This window comes from Komagataella phaffii, chromosome 3 (assembly GCF_000027005.1).
Source record: "Komagataella phaffii GS115 chromosome 3, complete sequence".
In the NCBI taxonomy this organism is placed as follows: domain Eukaryota; kingdom Fungi; phylum Ascomycota; class Pichiomycetes; order Pichiales; family Pichiaceae; genus Komagataella; species Komagataella phaffii.
In genome coordinates this window covers 1,644,054-1,663,124 of record NC_012965.1, presented here as the reverse complement: position 1 = coordinate 1,663,124, position 19,071 = coordinate 1,644,054, and the positions used below count along the sequence as shown (strand labels likewise).

Sequence of the window (19,071 nt, the reverse complement as noted above, 5' to 3'; positions counted from 1 at the left end):
GGGATCTGAAGCCTTTTTATTTGCCAATGGGCTAACAGCATCAGGGAAGCGTTTTCTGCCTGTTTGCGAGAACCAGATTACCGTTTTCGCGAATAGGTTATCTAGACCATTCTCTACGATCTTTTTCTTCTCTCAGGCTATCATCTTACTAATCACCATTTTAATAACCAGATCATGTTGAGTTCTATCGCAAGGGGTGTTACTAGAACTGGCCTGAAGAGGCTCAATAGCTCATTTGTGCCTGTTACAAGAACTTCCACTCTCCCCAACGGTATCACTGTTGCAACAGAGTCCATCCCCAACGTTCAAACGGCAACGGTTGGAGTTTGGATCGATGCTGGTTCAAGGGCTGATGTCAGTGACTCCACGAGTGGAACAGCACATTTCTTGGAACACTTGGCATTCAAGGGAACGTCCAACAGATCACAATTGAAACTGGAATTGGAAGTGGAAGACTGTGGATCCCACTTGAATGCTTACACCTCCAGAGAGAACACGGTTTATTACGCCAAAGCTGTCAAAGACGATATCCCAAGGGCAGTAGATATCCTAAGTGATATCCTTACAAGATCAAAGCTAGAAAAGTTAGCTATTGAAAAGGAAAGACCTGTCATCCTCAGAGAAAGTGAAGAAGTTGATAAGATGTACGATGAGGTTGTTTTTGACAGATTACACGAAGTAACCTTCAAAGGGCAGCCTTTGGGGAGAACTATTTTAGGACCTTTAGAAAATATCAGAAGTTTGACCCAGGGAGACTTGAAAAACTACATTAAGACTAACTACAAAGGTGACCGAATGGTGCTAGTTGGTGCAGGAGCTGTTGACCACGAAGAGCTTGTAAAATTAGCCCAAAAATCTTTTGGTCATGTCCCCTTGAGTGAAGAACCCGTTCCGCTAGGGTCTCCCAGAGGCGATTTGCCCATTTTCTACGGCGGAGAAGCTAGAGTTGAAGATCGTTCCTTACCCAACACTTATATGGCAATCTCCATTGAAGGTGTGTCTTGGAATGCCATTGATTATTTCACAGCTTTGGTGGCCCAAGCTATTGTCGGAAACTGGGAAAGATCTACTGGTATTAACTCCCCTTCTCCGCTAGCTGTTGCTGTATCGACTGGAAACGGACAAGGACAACCGCTAGCCAACTCGTATATGTCATTTTCAACCTCCTACTCAGATATTGGGCTGTGGGGAATGTATTTGACCGCAGATAAAGATGCGGATCTGAAACCTCTTGTCGATGAAGTCCTCAAAGAATGGACTAGACTCAAGAATGGCCACATTTCGGACAAGGAAGTTGAAACGGCCAAGGATCAGCTGAAAGGGTCTTTACTGTTATCACTGGACGGATCTACACCTATTGCAGAAGATATTGGAAGACAGATCGTTACAACCGGAACAAGACTATCCCCAGAGGAGGTTTTCGATAAAGTAAACAGAATTACAAAAGACGATGTCATTCAATGGGCCAGATGGAGAATACATGATAAACCCATAGCAGTTGCTGCTTTAGGCCATCTGGACACGCTGCCCTCTTACAAATACATGACCAAGGAACTTGCCAAATAGACAATTTATATATAGTATCACAATTATAATTATTAACGATCTCGGAGTTGAGAATGTCGGGGCTTTCCGGGCGTTTGGGTCAGGGGAAAGGGAATCTTAGTATGCCGAGGGTTCTACCCCAGACCGAAACTAATCCAGTTACTTCTCCTTTCTCCCACTAATGGCTCCAATTGTAGATAGGACAACCAGAACCATTGGGGGAGTTAAGGTCTACCTTTATGGACTTGGACAATTGCCCTCCCCAGACATAAGTTCTCCGCCCAGCGTGGCCGTGTGCTATTTGTTTCACGGAAGGGGCCAGAACAAGGAGTACATTGAGAAGATTGGACTCCAAATCTTGGAGATTTACTCCTCCAATTGCAATGGAAGGTCTCTGCCTCTCATAATGGTCAATTTTGATATGCGTAACCACGGGGAGCGCTTGATTGAAACCGAAAGAAATGATGAGTGGAAGCAAGGCAATATCACGCATGCGATTGACATGATATCAAACATTGATGGCTCCGTTGATGACGCGTGTCTGATATCGAACATGCTCCCCGGATTGTATCCCGGGTACGTATTCAGGAACTTAGCCTTGGGCATATCAATGGGTGGCCATGCCTGTTATAGAATGGCTGTTCGAATTCCTGATAATATTGAATGTATCATCCCTATCATTGGGTGTCCAGACGTCAGTAGCCTTTTGCTAAATCGTCTGAAGGAATCCAGAGAGCTGACACTGAATTTTCGAAGACTCTCGTACGAAGATCTGAAGTTGAACTCGGGCGACAGTGAAAAATGGCCTGAAAGTTTCCACAATTACGTCACCAAACAGGACTACCAAATCTCGGAGAACTTCCCAAACCATGTCAAAGTGCTGGCATTATGTGGAGAGCTGGATAAGCTGGTTCCCAAGGAGTATACAGAGGAATGGGTGGAGGAGATGGAGAATGCAAGAGCCGGAGGAGATTCGGTGACACTGTATATAGATAAAGAGGCCGGACACCAAACAACGGACAAAATGGTGAAGGTCATCGGACAGTGGTTAAGTGATTTTTTACGGGTTTACTAGGAAGGAACTTTATAGACAGTAAGGAGGAGGCGGTGGGGAGTTCAGATGTTAGATGTTAAAATTCATAACCTATAAAAGTAATCGCTGAATATCGAAAAACAGATTGCTACTCTCTGTTTTGATGTTTCGTTTGGCCAAAAGTGCATGCACTGTTCAGCCATGTTTCGGCCTGAGGACGTCTAGGAGGTTCATCCAATCTCCCGGAGCCTTTCCAAAAACCAGCATTAAGTTTTTCACCAAGGAGAATTGCCAACTGTGTGAAGAGGCTAAACTGGTGCTTCAAGATGTTCTTCAAGAACCCCAAGTCATGGAAAGAGGCGTCGACCTACAATATATCGACATTTTGGCAAATGAAAAGTACTTTGAAATGTACAGGTACGATGTTCCCGTAATACACATAGAAAGAGAAGACATGCCAATCGTGAAATACATGCATAGATTAGACAAACAGGAAATCATCGGAGAATTAATAGATTAGCCTTCATAATGACTTTCCGGTGAACCCACACTAAATACTTAATCAATAGGCCCCAGTCCCATGAGAGCAAAGTTGTTTCTGTTTTCTTCATCCACCAGTCCCATATACGTCTCAATACGATTTTTCAACAATTGACTATCAAGAATATCCATGCTGCTCTCATCCAAAGTCCCGAGATCGATAGGTCCATCTCGACGTCCATCCAATTCAATCAACTTGCCATCACTATTTTTCACAAAAGTTATGAAATGAAGGGTGATATCCTCTTCAGCTGACGGTGCTTCGGTTTCTCCCTGCACGGCGTACTGGTTGTATATATGTTTAGAGACATCCTGAATGAGTAGGTCAATACTTTCCTGGTTCTTTTCGTAACGGTCTAGAATGTTACTTCGATCTTGCTGTAAATGGTCTTTGGAAGCATTAGTCAGAATATGCAATAGCGCATACAATCCACAGGCATTCTTGACCTTCTGCTTATACCAATGTATATTCACGTCTTCAGAAGGAGTTTCCTTGGCCTTGAACTCTTCGTACTCTTTGGTTACGGGGAACAACAGAATTACGCCATCATTTGGACGAGGGTATAAACTGAGCATTTCAGCATCTAGAGAGAATATGTCATAGAAAGCGTATCGGGGGAGTAAACCCAGTTGCGTACCAAAACTGGAAAATATCTCAGGATTAGACTCCAAAGGAATGACGGCAGAGGACATGGTTTGTAGATGGAGTTGATAGGAAGATTACATACCCGACATAGAGTTTCGTGGGGAAGGATCTACCGATTCTTGCTCCACGCAGCTCGCGACTGTGAGTCGTCCCACGAGGGAGACACCCTTCCACAATCAGTTTGCCAGATAGACAGGTTCTTCCCCAAATTATTTATTTGCCTCTTCCTTCCTTTCCCTTGAAAGCCCCCAAATTGATGCCAAATGAATAGAGCTACACTGAATCTTGAGAACGTGCCATACTATAATTTCCTCCGTAAATGGAAGGTCCCCGACCTGATTATGATTGCCGTACTTTTTGGTGTCAACATCATCCTCTGGAATTCGGCCCCATATGAAAGACAGTTTTCAATCAATGATCTGACCATATCGCATCCTTTTGCTGAGCACGAGAGAGTCACAACCCACCAGCTGTTCAACATCTCCTTTGGATTGCCATTGGTGGCTATTTTCTTCTTTGGGTTGCTTTTGACAGACTCACCACACAAGATATACGTGACTTATCTGTCCCTGGTTGGCTTCTTGGTGTCATTTTACACAAACCTTACCATCACCGATATTTTGAAAAATTGGATTGGAAGATGCCGTCCCGATTTCCTTGCAAGATGTATCCCTTCTCCAGATGCCCTTCCTGATGTTTTGTACTTTGCGAAAGATATCTGCACGAACGACAACTGGGAACTAATCCAAGAGGGATTCAGAACCACTCCTTCCGGCCATTCCAGTATTGCATTCTCAACATTGTTCTACCTGACGCTGTTTTTAAGTGGCCAGTTCTTTATTGGCCACAAGGATGTTGGAACATGGAGACATTACATTGCCGGACTTCCAACACTAGGAGCTGCCTACATTGCCATTTCCAGAACCGCTGATTACAGACACCATTTTATTGATGTCATTCTGGGCTCCTTGCTTGGTACCCTGGTAGCTTGGTGGTCATACAGAAGATATTACCCTTCTATCTACTCTGAGAAAAGCTACATTCCTTACAACTTGGAGGACGAGGATCCCTGTTACGAGCCTGCCGACGGCGGCTGCCAGGTGTAACAATTTGCGTGGTAGCTTATTGCGGACATTATTGACTACTCATGCTGTTATATATATATAAACGAACACTGCATCTTACTAAGTACAGAAATAAACTGCAGCGGACATTTTCATATGCAAGGCTGAGCACCCATACCACTATCTATTACTCACGTGACAGATCCAGCGATTTCTTATTTTTCTTGATTAGAGCAGATTGAACAACCATTCAGTTTCACCCTCCTTTTTCTTCTTCCTTATCGAAGACCCCAGCTTTTTGTATGACTTCTTCTGTGTACTGTCTGGTCTCCTCCAAGGGTCTGGAAATGATCCAGGCGGAGCAAAGCCTGCAACTGCAGGCTTCTGCACTTTATTTACCCAATATCATGATCTCTTTTCAGCACGAGATTAAAACTGAATCTGATAAACAATTTTTGAACCTGCTGGAACGAGTTTTCCCCGAGTGGAAAAAGTCAAAGATTGAGCTCCAGCAGCTCACCGGTGGAATCACCAATATGCTGTTGCTGGCGTCTTGCACTTCGCGTCTCAAGAAGGAACATGTCTTGATCAGAACGTATGGTAAGGGCACAGACATGATCATAGACAGAGATAGAGAGTTTGTGTCCCAGTTGCTCCTGAATAATCTGGGTTTGGCCCCCCAAATTTTTAGTCGATTTGGTAACGGGTTGGTCTACGGATATCTGGAAGGTCGCTCGTTGACCCCAGAGGAACTGTCTGACCCCACCTTATACCCTTTGATTGCACAACGCCTAGGACAGTGGCATAACATTATTGACAAAGACGAAATAGAAAACGCCCTTGTGAAGTTGAAATCGTTCACTAATGCCCAAGGTGCTTCACAGAAGTTTTCGGCAGACATCTGGCAGCTTTTGGAGGCTTGGATCAATATTCTGCCTCCTATAAAAGAGCTTGAAAAATCATGCCTTGAAAATAAAGACATTTTGCAGGACACCCACGATAAATTAGATCTACAAGCCATTTTCAGGAAAGAGCTGGAATGGATAAAAAGCCAAATCTCAAACAAATCTCCAACTGTTACCTGTCATTGTGATTTACTAAGTGGAAATGTGATTCTGAGAGGAACCCCAACTAGTAGCAAGTTGCCCACTATTGAAAATAACCCTATTCTTTTTATTGATTACGAATACGTTCTGCCAGGACCAAGGGCATTTGATATCGCAAACCATCTGGTTGAATGGCAGGGTTTTGAATGCGATCAATCCAGAATTCTCGATATATCCCAGGATAACCCAATTCTAAGAAGCTGGGTAAGATCTTACGTCTCTGCCTCTGTGGACAAGCAAGTTGACGAGGCTGACGTTAGTCAACTTATCGATGAAATTTCTTTGTTTTTTGGGCTTCCAGGGTTTTACTGGGGAATCTGGGCTGGTATCCAGAGTAAAATATCATTGATAGAGTTTGACTATTCAGAGTATTGTGCTCTTCGACTGCAAGAATATTGGACTTGGAAAAGAGAGTATCTAACGAATTTATAGATTTTTATCATCATATATGTATATTAATTGGAAGTTTGTCTTCGTCAACGTCTACTTAGGTTGCCAATCAAAGATCCCAGAGTCTCTCCCGTTTCTTTGGGCTTGGCAGTTTTTGGTTTCGGTTTTGGTTTTGGTTTTGGTTTTGTTTTTGGTTTGGGCGTGGCCCTTGGTTTAGCTATGGGCGCAGTCTTAGCTTTTGCTCTGGTTTGTCTAGTTTTCTTTGGCGGAGGAACATCAATGAAATCGTCAATATCTGACTCGGAATTCGAATTGATATCCATGTCCTCATCAATATCATCATCTATGAAATCATCTAATTCTTCGGACAGGATCTCTGACTCTGAAGAAACTATCGATTGAATGCTAGGCTTGGAAACGCGTTTCTTTGTGACAGATGGCGATATTTTGCGGTTTGTAAGTTTAGGCTGCGCATCCTCTGAGTCTCTGTCCGGTCCAGTAATTGATCTTAAGAATGCTGGTCTTTCTGGCAAACTTTCCGGGATGTGTTTAATGGAGTCCGTACAAATTTTGCTCATCAATGCCTGAGACTTTTCCTTTTTGATATCCTTCAATATCTTATTGAAGGATTTCTTTTGGGAAATTGACTCATCTTCTATGTGTTCTCCATGGCTTAAACCCATCAACAGTTTGAGGTCTTTGGATAATTCTTCATCTATGAATGTTTTCAAGGCCGCCTTGTCATCTTTCTCAACGAAGGCTTTGACAACAGATCCCACGTCCTTCTTATTTAGTAGATTCAACTGATTATCATCCACAAACGTGTCAACAAGTTTAGAAATATTCAACTCATCTAACTCTAAATGTTCCTCGCCGTTCTTCAAATTAGGTTTAGTTCGGGTTGCCCCCGTTGTATGCTCCTTCTTCCTATGGAAAATGACTATGTCGTTGACATTGGCAACTTTACCAACAAACCGATTCGAAAACCTTCTGGGGTTTTCCACTTCAAAGCCGCCTGAATATTCCACCCTTAGACGAACTAAAGGTAATGGGGTATCTACCTCGCTATCATCTACGCTTGAAGAGTTTTCAGCTTGTTTATCCAACCATGACTTCTGAGCTTCTTCAATAAGCCCATTAATCTCGTCAATCATAAAATCAAGAACTTCCTTTTTATTCCTGGAATTTGGGTTTAGTCCCAGTTGAGTTAGACTGATATCTTTCATAACAAACGGTCTAACTGTCTTCAGAGGAATCTTCTCCAAAGAATAGTCTTTTCCTTTTATATTTAGAATGAACACATTTTTCTCCAGCGTCTCCCCATTGGACAAAGACGTAGCCACTGAGGAGCCCGGTTGTAGCGTGTCGAATCCAGTCTCAGGGTTGGGGACAGGGTAAGGTATGCAATCATGTTCGTGACCCCACACAACAAGGTCCAAGAAAGTAGGCAAAAAGTTCTCTGGCAAATATGCAGTTCTAGCACCATGCTGGACATGGTTCTGATGCACACACATTAGATTGAACCATGAATCAGTCTGAATACCTGGGGTAGAGAATGTAACCCTTCCATCTCTAAATGTCTTGAACATTCTTTCATCCCTGATATTGGACATCCCATAAAGAGCCAGTTTGGTTCTGCCTTTTTGAAACAACAAGGGCTTTACATTAATATTGTCATTGTCCACCACTCTTCCAAAATAGTTCATCAACCCACTCACGCTTAGAACGTCCAAGGGAGACAAGTTGTCGTCACCTGTAGCATCGTCATGATTGCCCGAAATGGCAAAAAACGGAACAGAAACATTTATATTGGGGTCTTCATAGTTAGGGTAGTTGAAACCCCTGTTATCTAGACAGAGAGAAGGATCTGAGAGTAGCTCAAACTCTATGGGTTTCTCTCCGTAACAATTGGACCTCAGGATCCTCATCACATGGTACATTGATTTCTTTGTCGGTTTGTTAACGTGAAACAGATCTCCCGATTGAAGCACCATGTCAACATCCCTGTCTTTGGCTAGCAGCATTATCTCTTCAAAGGTCTTCCAACTGTCATCCCCAACAATCGGATCCAACTCATTGTATCCGACATGATTGTCTGTCGTCAACAGAAGCCGCAACGTGTCCTTTCCCGGGAGTATTCTGTCAACGTGTGGCATTTACTGTAAGTTCCTGAGAGGCTGGGCTAGCTGTTCTGTAGGCTGGTGTGATCCTTTGTCCTCTGTCCCCTCCTGACAATCTCGATTTGTAGTTGGCCTCGATCAGAATCTCTTAAAAAAATACCTGGCTTCCTGCTTACGCTCATACATCAACACACCTTCTAACCTTGGAGCAGAGTAGTTTTTTCACTAAAACGGCTTCTGGATCTACAGGCAAGGTATATTGACTACCATGACATCTACTTTAAAGGAAAATCATGATCTCCAAGTTCAGGAGCTGGAGGCTCTCAAGGCGATCTATATGGATGATCTCATCGACCTGACAGAGACATCAACAGCCTGGCACAAGGATCCTTATCCCAAATTTGAGGTACATCTTCATTCAGACGATACAAAAGAACCCGTCTTGTCTTTATCAATCCAGTTTGAGATGACCTTGACCTATCCCAAGACAATGCCTATCATAAAGTTCGTCAAATCTAAGAATGTGCTTACTTCTCAGATAGATAAGCTCAACGATATGATTAAGCATACTTTCAAAGATTTGAAAGGTCAAGAAATGTGCTACGAAATCATAACTCAGATCCAGGAGAAACTTGATGAGTGGCAATCAAGTGCCAGAAATGAATCATTGGAGGAAGAGAGAGTGCACAGACTTCAGAGAAGACAAGAAGAACTGGATGCAATTGAAAGGGCAAGGCTGGCAAAGGAGAACGAGGACCGTGCAAAGGAAGAAGAAATGCTGAATGATCTCATCCAGAGGGAGCTCACACGAAGAACGAATACGTCTGACAATTACGATAATGATGGCAATGAGACTAACCAATTTGATGATTCATCGTCTTCAACTACAGACCGCAGTAAGAATTCGAAAACGAGTAGCGACGGTAGTAACAAGAAAAAGAGGAGAAGTCTGGGGTTGAACACCTATGAAATTGAAGAGAAATATTTAGTTCCACCTCACTGTGAGCTAAACTCAAAAGACTTCTATGTGTTTGACAAAGAAATAATGACGAAACCAAATTCTGAGCATGTTTCTTTCAATTTTAGAACTGTTACCGGCTTTGTTGCAGTTCCAAAAGTTGGTGTCTTGAAAAATGTCAGTAGGCAATTCTTAGTGAAGCCGTACGTTCATCCCCAATCGGAGCTTTACACACATGACGGAAAAAAATCAACCCCAATCTACAAACAGAATGAAGAGCTCTCGTCGTTACTCCTCTTAACAGAGATAGAGTTGAACAATCCACATTGGAACACAAGTGACGGCAAAGCAGCACTTCACAGCCTTGATAGAGAGCTACAAAGTTCTTGCGAACTGAAGCATGAAAACATTGCCAGACTCTATGCTTCGCAAATTGACAAGATTGTACAACAACCCTCCACTGAGAACCCCATAGAAAGAGGTATTGGTGGGAAACGGAGAAGAGAACCCGAACAATTTTTGTGGAAGATAAGGATTTTGACTGAGTATCCTTCAAATGGAACGTTGGACACTTTGTTGAGTACGGTAAAATATATCAGTTTACCCACTGCAAGAGAGTGGATTATTCAATTGCTTGAAGGATTAGAATATATTCACAAACAAGGTCTTGTTCACCGAAGTATTAGTCTGGGATCGCTCCAGGTTATACAAAGCTACGACAACACTCCATCGACTTTAAAGCTGACCAGCAATTGCTATGGTTACACAATTTTAGACATGCTGAAAAACTTCCCTAATGTAGAGTCAAATAAGACACCACTTTTGCAAAACTCATGGCCGGCTCCAGAACTCCAGCGATCGAAACCATCAAGAAAAACAGATATTTGGGATCTTGGAGTCACTTTTGTTCAAATGATTGCTGGCCAAAACATTACTAGAGAATACAGTTCTCCAGAGGACTTCTTGGAGAACTACACCAATTTAGAGCCATCGGTAAAAGAATTTTTGGGTTACACGTTTGTCACCAAGCCAAGGAATAGATTTGGACCACTGGAGCTGCTTCCAACAGCTTTCCTCCGAAATACTATTGTGGAAGAGCCCACTGATAATAGTTCATCAAAGCTAGGTTCCTTGAATTACCTCGATGCGTCCAAGACAACCCATAGAAGGAGTTTTAATAATACTGGAAACAGGCGGTACTCCTTTCATAACAATAATGGAAGTGCATATTCAAGATACAATAATGATTTTGAGGAAGTGGGAATTCTTGGTAAGGGGGCCTACGGTGAGGTTGTGAAGGCAAGAAATAAACTAGACGGTAGATCTTATGCCATTAAGAAAATCAGGCACAAAGAGGACAAATTGTCTAGCATCTTAAATGAGGTACTGCTTTTAGCCAGATTAAACCACCAATACGTTGTGAGATACTACGCTGCTTGGTTAGAAGATGATTACATTTTAAACCCACGAGAGAACGACAACCCATTTGACTCTTCTGCCTCAGAAAGTGAGACAGAAGCTGAATCAGATACTCGTTCAGAGCCTCAAAACTCTCTCTCTCATAGCCACAGTGCCGTGGATTTCATATCCAATTCTATGAGTTATCCAGATATAGAGTTTGGTTTTTCGGACGAAGATCAATCTGATGGCACTGAAGATGCTGCCACTGGCACTGCTACTGATATGGATAACATTTCTGTGGATTTCACTTTTGGTTCTGAAGACGAAAAAACTGATCACATTACTCCACGTAATAAGAAGTTGAACAAGAAGAGTACTTTGTTTATTCAAATGGAGTATTGTGAAAACCGCACATTACACGATTTAATACGACAAGGTCTTCCAAGCAATCCCGGTGAGTATTGGAGAATCTTCCGCCAGATTTTAGAGGCACTTGAACATATTCATTCACAAGGTATCATCCATAGGGACCTTAAACCCATGAACATATTCATTGATGAACAGCAGAATGTTAAGATTGGAGATTTTGGTTTAGCTAAGAACGTCCATAGCCTGTTACAAGTGACTTCTCAAGTGGGCTCTTTGCAACTCAATGAAGATTTGACATCAGATATTGGCACCACATTATATGTTGCTAACGAAGTAGAATCTGGAGATGGAAATTACAACAACAAGGTTGATATGTACTCTCTTGGTATAATCTTTTTTGAAATGATTTATACGCTTAACACAGGAATGGAAAGATATACCGTTCTTTGTGCTTTGAGGTCACCGGAAATTCGATTCCCTGACGATTTCAGTTCTGCTAAACAAGGCGAAGAAAAGAAAATTATCAAGATGTTACTGAATCATGATTTCGTAAAGAGACCCTCTGCTAGAGAATTATTGCAATCAGGACTACTGAAGGTCGAACAGCAGGATCAATTGATGAAGGAGGCGATGAAGTCTTTAGTCAATCCTTCATCTCCTTGGCACCACCAGGCAAGGAATGTTTTGTTTTCTCAACCGTACAGTTTAGCTCGTGATTTATTGTTTGATAAAAGGATTCAAGACTATTCTTCTTCAGACTATCTACTCCACGCTAAGATTTCAGAGGAAATCTTTAATATTTTCAAACGGCATGGAGCAGTGGAATGTATAAGCCAATCTGACCTTTTCCCCAAGTCACCGCTATACAACGTTGATAATCAAGTCTACGAATTGTTGGATCATTCAGGATCGGTATTGCAGTTATCTTATGATTTGACTTTGCCGTTAGCACGGCTGATTGGAAGAAGTATTTTGCCTATTCAAAAGATTTACCGTTGTGGGTATGTATACCGTTCAAACGATAGTGATCCCGCATCAGGCCCCATACGTTTCAAAGAAATTGACTTTGATATTGTTTCGATTGATTCCAAAGACATGGTACTGTATGATGCTGAATGTATCAAAGTAATTGATGATGTTATTTCTATTTTCCCGTTTTTCAAGAGTTCCAACCTATTTTTTATACTAAACCATTGTACATTGGCGGAGTATATCTTTGATTTTTGTGGGATCGAAAGAGCACAGTATATCAAGGTGGCATCAATATTGAGTGAAGTTGGGTATAGTAAAACGTTGAAGGAGGCAAAGCATATTCTGAGGGATGAGTTGAACATCCCTTCGACAGTTTTGAACGATATAGAGCTATTTGACTTTCAGTTAGAGTTAAAGGATGCCAGATCGAAATTTCAGAAACTCATGTTGGATTCTCCGTATGCTACTAAGTCTGAGAATATTTTGAACTATTTGTCCAACATAATTTCTTTATTGAAGCATTTTGGAGTCACGAAGAAAGTGTATATAGCTCCCCTATCAGCTTATACATCCTCATTCTACCAAGGCGGTTTAGTCTTCCAAGCTGTTTACCAGGAGAAATTCAAATCTATTGTCGCAGCTGGTGGAAGGTACGACTCCTTGGTTTCCAGTGTTTCAAGGCATTCCCATGAAATTGTGCCCAGAGCTGTAGGATTCCGCCTAGCCTGGGATTTATTTTTTACATACATGCAGCGGTATGAATCAATGTTTGTCAAGAAGCATTCCTCTTCCAGAAGAAAATCCCAATTTTTGAAACAAAGTGCTTCCAAGATTAAATGGAGTGCTAGTCGAGTTGACGTTCTGGTATGCAGCTTTACCAGCTCTCTGTTGCGTTCTATCGGTATAGATCTTTTGCAGCAGTTGTGGAGCTGTGAGATCAGAGCTGATTTGCTGAAGAACTGTCTCACAACTGATGATGTTATTAACAGAGCTCAATTGGATGGTGCAACATGGGTCATTCTTATAAAGCAGCAACAACAGGAACCCAATCAATATGGCACCATTAACACAAAGAAAAGGTATAAGCCTCTGCGCTTGAAAAATTTTGAAAAGCAAACAGATACTGATCTTGACTTTGAGGAAGTGATTCCTTACATAAAAAATGAAATGAGGGAAAGAAACGAAGTCGAGGAGACTACAATTGCTCCAGCCACTCTTCCTTTGAGATCTCTTTCTGAAGAATCTCAACTTAGAGATTTAAGTACTGCCGAAAACGATAGTGGGCAACAAAAGGTGATTCTAGTGCCGAACGATGCAACAAGAGCCAACAGGAAATCAAACCGGAAAGATCGATGGGCCATGGAGGATGCTTCTCGCAATGCAGCTATACAGGTAACTAATGAGATATCAAACTGTCCCATTTTCCCCATTGACGCTAGGGATGAAGTATTAGACATGCTTTCTATAACGTCCCTAGACCAACCAGAAGAATGGAAGCGAAAAGTGGGTGGTGCGTCCAATGCCACACCTCGAAGTTATGTGGTGAACCTGTACAATGCTCTTTCCAAGGAGTCGGCTAAGGGTACTAGATGGGCCATTGTGCACTCTACCAAGACGGGTAAGATTTGTATTTGCGACTTGCAAAAATAATAAGATAATGAGTAAATTAATGATTGTAATTTGTGGATGTCTGATGTCTGTTGATCGTGTCACGCCTATATCATCAACCTGGATCGTCTCCCCCGTCCTTCACCAATACTACGCTTTCATTGGAACTCCTTCTAGGATCGAACTGTCCTTTGATTGTACCTTCCTTATTTTACTACTTCTGTGATTGATCTAATTGAGCATTATTTGCTGCATTAAGCTGTTTCATTATCTAAAAAAATGGCAACCGCAACTCCTCCCTTCAAGGTGAAGGCGTTGTATCAATACTCCACAGATTACGAGGAAGACTTGAACTTCGACGTTGGTCAGTTGATCACTGTTTCTGAAATTGAGGATGAAGAATGGTTCAGCGGATATTATGATGAGGACGGAGTTAGAAAAGAGGGCATTTTTCCAAAAACTTTTGTTGCGGTAGTAGCTGCTCCCAGTGAGGCAGTGCAGAAGGTGGAGGAGCAGCCAGATCCAGCAGAAGAATTGGAGCTGGAGACGAAAGAGAAAAAGGATGTCCAAGCGGAGCAAGAAGCCAAACAACCACATTTATCACAAAAACAGGAATCTCAACAAGAGCAACCGCAAGAGCCAGGGCCACAGTTAGGCCAAACGGAAGAGGAAGAAGACTCAGCAAAGCAACAGAGAAGTCCAATTGATCTTTCCAAACCAAAGGTTTCCGCTACCCGTACTGTCTCTCACCAGGAAGCAGAGACCACAGAGAATACAAGTACCAGCCCAGTTCGTGGTCATCACGGCACTTCTCAGAATGAAATGCTTAACAGGATATCCACATTCAACCATGGGACAGTGGCTCCAATGCCTACGAAAGGGCCGGTGAATGAAGCACCTGTAAAGAAGTCTTTCGTAGCTGCCCCTTCAAGTTACGTTCCGCAGGGATTTGGTGATAAACCAAAACCAAAATCTATCTCTCAAGAAACTCATCCTGCAAACATAGTTTCAGAGCATTCTCAGAGAGAAGAGGAAGAGGAAGGGCCAAAAATGAGCCTGAAGGAAAGAATTGCTTTATTACAGAAACGTCAGCAAGAAGAAGCCGAACGAGCTCAGGCTATATTAAAGAGGAAGGAACAGAAGAAGAAGAAGAAAGAGCAGCAGTATACTCAAGCTGCTGAGAATCAGGAAACTGAGCTTGAACCTACCGAGACTAACTTAGATAGGTCTAAAACTGCTGATAGCACCGCGGCTTCTCAACAGGGCGAGGTACTAGATACTGCCTTACCCGCAGCGCAGGAACAGAGTCCCACTGAAAAACACCAGGAAACTACCGGTGTAGAGAAACAACAGATTGCACATTCTGTTGCCATCGAAAGTGATGATAATCGAAGCGATAACGAGGATATAGAATCAAACCAGGGCAATACAATTGAAGATGAACTAGTGAATGAAGATGAAGATGATGCAAGTTCACAAAACGAAATTGAGGAAGTCAGGGATGACAACAACCAGGATGATGATAAAGAAGAGGAGGACGAAGAAGAAGAGGAAGATGAAGAAGAAGTAAAAAGACGCAACCTTAGAGAACGTATGGCTAAATTATCTGGTGGTGTTGGTAATGTTTGGTATGATGGGCGTACCTACCCCCTTCGGCGCTCCTGCTGGAGGTAAACCAGCTTCCAAAAATGAAAAGAAAGTTGAAAAGACTGAAAAAGAACATCTGGATGTCGCTGAATCTAACACGGGTTCTTTGCCAAATGTTGCAGTTGCACAGACTGTTGGTGCAACTCATTTTCAGCCCCCTGATGATGGAAGTGGTCCATCTGATGAATCTGAACTAGTAGATGAATCAGATGAAGTTACATCGCAAGCTGATGCTACAGCTCTTGACTTAAAAGAGGCACCTATTCCGGTTCCTAGTCACCCTTCAATTCCTCTATCAGCTCGACCAGTTCCTATCCCAACTCCTAGGGTACCCGTTTCAGAGACAGAACCTCATACCGCTTCTGGAACTACAAACCTTCCTCCACTGCATACGCGAAGTAGTTCAAAAGAGGAACATGAAGTTGGAGACCCCATTTCTCCATCAGTGGTATCACCTAAAGTTCCATCCATTCCCAAACGCACACCAGTTTCACCTGGTACTCATAGGGCTCCACCTATTCCTGCCCCTGCGGTTCCCATTTCTCCTCAAAATATTTCCCCCTCTGCCCAAAGAAGATTTTCAGAGGAGTTGGGACGTAGTATTCCTAAGGTCCCCCCTCCAGGTGCTCCCCCAATCCCTACAAGGGATTTCAGGGATTCCAATGCAGGAGTATCTGAGACTGCTGTATCTCCTGATGTTCCAAAACAGACTATCAGTGATGCTTCAGAAGCCCCACCTCTGCTAGAATTTGATCCTGAGGCTATGAATCAAAATTTCAATCATGAGCATCACAGCCCAGAAGACTCTGATAATAACGTAACTGGGTATGAGGCAGACGAGGACACAGATGTAAACAGGTCTCCCTCTCATATTGCCACAAAACCATCAGTTCCCATACCAGAAGTTAGAAAGGTTCAGACAGAGGTCAATCAGATAAGGGACCCAAAAGTTGGTCGGAGCCAAACACTCCCACCTGCAGCTCCTGCTCCACCAATTCCCGGATTTGCGCCAAATGTTCCATCACCAATTGTACCTTCTAGAGTGAGAAAGGAGGCACCACCTCCTCCTCCTGTTCCAGCCCCTACTACCGATCTTAACGCAGCCCAACAGCTTCCTCCAGCACTGAAAAAGACGCCAACTGGATCCAATTCAATTGAGAGGAAGAATTCCGTATTGTCTGCCACTCAGTCAAACAAGTTCACTGACCAAACTTGGTATGTCAAGGGTCGTGCTCCTCCTGGGTTCAGTGCAAGGATACATGATGACGTTTTGCTTGAAATTGACAGCAACACCATTAAGAGAAGGGGCAACAGACACACCATCTATAGGGATTTCTATGTGCTGTCATTTGACTTATCGCAAGATGTCTTCGAAGTCGAATGGGACGAAAGCCTTCCCGAAGAGGCCGAGACAAAGCACCATAGAATTGATGCTCCTGTTTTTACTGTTGATACGTTGGTGTGGAACTCTCAAGAATATGGATCCAAGGTGTTCCAGCTTGCTCATTCGTTTATTGGTAAACAACTTGACGGAAGTTTGGTCGAAACAATATATTCTCAGATTGAAGGAATACTACCGCCTATTGGCGTCAAAGGTTACGGTGCCACCATCTACAAGAACAACAGCAACAGCTCAGTGAATCAGCAGGATGAGTTTAGACCAGGAGATGTGCTATGCATGCTCAAGTCAAAATTTGTTGCTCATAAACTCAAACCGGCATTTGAAGTCGGCAACAAGACTGAACCGTACAGTGGAATCATCTCTGAGTACGACTCTCAGAAAAATAAGCTAAGAGTAATCGAACAGGATAGCCGTGGAAAGGTCAAGGCAAACAGTTACCGGTTGAATGACTTCAAGAGCGGAAAAATCAGAGTTTTCAGACCTATTGGTAGAGATGCGATCGGTTGGTAGATAAGTAATCCTACTTTTTTATTTAGTTGAACATTGTGTATTTTGATAAGGAAAGAAATATTTTTAGCATCTATTGAAGGTATCTCCCTAAGTAATTTACAAATCTCTGAAAGAAGAACCTTTGAAACTGTCGAAGTCAATTAAAGCTTGCATGCATCCCCACTCCTTTATCTTATTGGCCAGCCAAACCAAGTTGACGGGTTTTGTTAGGAAATCATTACAACCAGCAGCCAGTGCCTTTCGTTTATCAATATCTGAAGTCGAGGCTGTTAGGGCCACAATTATCACCGGAGAGCGGAAAATATTCGTATCTAGCTTATCTTCTTCATCTAGTGTCGTGTGTTCTTGATCCTCGTTCCTCACAAATACTCCAACTTGATTCAATTTCTCAAGTCTTCGGATTTCCCTGGTGCAATCAATACCCGATATTACTGGTAACTGAATATCCATGAGAACGAGATGAAATCCGCCTTGTCTCCAACTTTGGATGGCCTCTTCACCGTTCTTAGCTACAGAATAACGAACGTGATTCTTTCTTAGGAAAGCACTTAAGATTGCTGCATTAATTTTATTATCTTCAACAATTAAGACGTTGACACTAGGCAGGACTTTGTCTAGCGCAGATTTGGGCTTCTTCTTTATGGACGATTCATTTGAGCTGCTCTTACCTTTGGTGGCTTCTGTCTGAGAAGGTGATACAACTGAGGCAGCCCCCGGATGCACCTCAGTCTGAGTCTTATCTTGATTTTGCTGTGAAGAATTTCCATCAGGCTTCACGTCTTGCTCAGAAGTTGAATCATGTATATGCCTCCTTCTTCTCTCGTTGGATTTGGCCAATGCATTGCTTCTGGGAAGAAGTAAAACGGTAGAGGTCGGTGAATGTGGGTTTGAATGAGATTTGCGTTGGATCGATGAAAGATTGGGTGAGGTGGAGGCTGAGCGACAATGCGGTTCGGCTGGCTCTTCATAGGGTAAGCTCCGGATTGCCTCTGGTTTTGTTTCTTGTCCGGTCTCCGGCGAGCTTTTTGCTTCAGGGCTTTCAATGATAAATGCATCATGCATAGTCATTCCATGGGGAAAATACAAGTCTAGTAACTTCCAAACAGACTGGTCTGCTCCAAGAAGGACATTATGAGTGGTGGTACTTGGTAAACTACCCGATAAGTGTTCATTGTGGAAGTCGCTTGTGGAAAGTTGTCGATTCAAAATGGAGCCAGATGATCGCAGGGGAATGGGAATAGGAGAAATGGGTGAGAGCGGAGCGTCATACGCTCTCTTAGGAATTGAACCGTTGGCAGGAGAAAGTCTTGCAGACTCGGATTTCGAAGACCTGGTAGAATCCATGGACGAGTTGATACTCATTCTCAACTGAATATCGGCAGGATCAAAGTGCCTACCCAAAGTGGTTGGATACTTCTGCGCAACCAACGTCTTCACGTCGTCAACGATATCAAATGAGCTCACATACAGGGTTGTGGGAGGTCTATTGGCCCGACGGACCCAGATCCGCCGTTTATTATCGGGGAACATCCTGACTAACGGTGTATGTGACAAAGACGAGAATGTAAAGGTAAGCAAATTTGAAAGGGTCCCGTCTCAGGCATCAAAGTAATACTCGCGAACCCACCATTTACTGATCCGAGAATAAGCGGAAAGTTCTTTCACAGAAGAGTGATGTAATGTAACGTATGATTATTTGTATGTTGTGTTTACTTAATTATGTCTAATAATACATTGGATGGGAAAGCGGGAAGGGGAAG

General features: G+C 42.8%; 8 protein-coding genes across 8 annotated transcripts; 5 read left to right on the top strand and 3 right to left on the bottom strand.

The window, feature by feature from the left end:
- Positions 1 to 174: 174 nt before the first annotated feature.
- PAS_chr3_0855 (Smaller subunit of the mitochondrial processing protease (MPP)) lies at positions 175 to 1,566 on the top strand (the record flags this gene model as incomplete). Its single annotated transcript, XM_002493041.1, has 1 exon — positions 175 to 1,566. One exon carries the CDS (start codon positions 175 to 177, stop codon positions 1,564 to 1,566), a length of 1,392 nt encoding a protein of 463 aa, XP_002493086.1.
- A 160-nt stretch (positions 1,567 to 1,726) lies between these two features.
- Positions 1,727 to 2,620, top strand: PAS_chr3_0854 (Hypothetical protein; the record flags this gene model as incomplete). The annotated part of the gene is made up of 1 exon (XM_002493040.1): positions 1,727 to 2,620. One exon carries the CDS (start codon positions 1,727 to 1,729, stop codon positions 2,618 to 2,620), a length of 894 nt encoding a protein of 297 aa, XP_002493085.1.
- Positions 2,621 to 2,741: 121 nt separating this feature from the next.
- On the top strand, positions 2,742 to 3,098 carry PAS_chr3_1227 (uncharacterized protein; the record flags this gene model as incomplete). Its single annotated transcript, XM_002493039.1, has 1 exon — positions 2,742 to 3,098. One exon carries the CDS (start codon positions 2,742 to 2,744, stop codon positions 3,096 to 3,098), a length of 357 nt encoding a protein of 118 aa, XP_002493084.1.
- A 38-nt stretch (positions 3,099 to 3,136) lies between these two features.
- Positions 3,137 to 3,811, bottom strand: PAS_chr3_0853 (Ubiquitin C-terminal hydrolase; the record flags this gene model as incomplete). The annotated part of the gene is made up of 1 exon (XM_002493038.1): positions 3,137 to 3,811. The coding sequence occupies one exon, from the start codon at positions 3,809 to 3,811 to the stop codon at positions 3,137 to 3,139; it is 675 nt and encodes a 224-aa protein (XP_002493083.1).
- A 2,599-nt stretch (positions 3,812 to 6,410) lies between these two features.
- PAS_chr3_0851 (Subunit of a complex with Rad50p and Xrs2p (MRX complex)) lies at positions 6,411 to 8,480 on the bottom strand (the record flags this gene model as incomplete). Its single annotated transcript, XM_002493037.1, has 1 exon — positions 6,411 to 8,480. The coding sequence occupies one exon, from the start codon at positions 8,478 to 8,480 to the stop codon at positions 6,411 to 6,413; it is 2,070 nt and encodes a 689-aa protein (XP_002493082.1).
- A 232-nt stretch (positions 8,481 to 8,712) lies between these two features.
- On the top strand, positions 8,713 to 13,794 carry PAS_chr3_0850 (Protein kinase, phosphorylates the alpha-subunit of translation initiation factor eIF2 (Sui2p); the record flags this gene model as incomplete). Its single annotated transcript, XM_002493036.1, has 1 exon — positions 8,713 to 13,794. One exon carries the CDS (start codon positions 8,713 to 8,715, stop codon positions 13,792 to 13,794), a length of 5,082 nt encoding a protein of 1,693 aa, XP_002493081.1.
- A 237-nt stretch (positions 13,795 to 14,031) lies between these two features.
- PAS_chr3_1226 (uncharacterized protein) lies at positions 14,032 to 17,311 on the top strand (the record flags this gene model as incomplete). The annotated part of the gene is made up of 2 exons (XM_002493035.1): positions 14,032 to 15,343; positions 15,423 to 17,311. 2 exons carry the CDS (start codon positions 14,032 to 14,034, stop codon positions 17,309 to 17,311), a joined length of 3,201 nt encoding a protein of 1,066 aa, XP_002493080.1.
- A 96-nt stretch (positions 17,312 to 17,407) lies between these two features.
- PAS_chr3_0849 (Cytoplasmic response regulator, part of a two-component signal transducer that mediates osmosensing) lies at positions 17,408 to 18,841 on the bottom strand (the record flags this gene model as incomplete). Its single annotated transcript, XM_002493034.1, has 1 exon — positions 17,408 to 18,841. The coding sequence occupies one exon, from the start codon at positions 18,839 to 18,841 to the stop codon at positions 17,408 to 17,410; it is 1,434 nt and encodes a 477-aa protein (XP_002493079.1).
- Between the last annotated feature and the right edge of the window lie 230 nt (positions 18,842 to 19,071).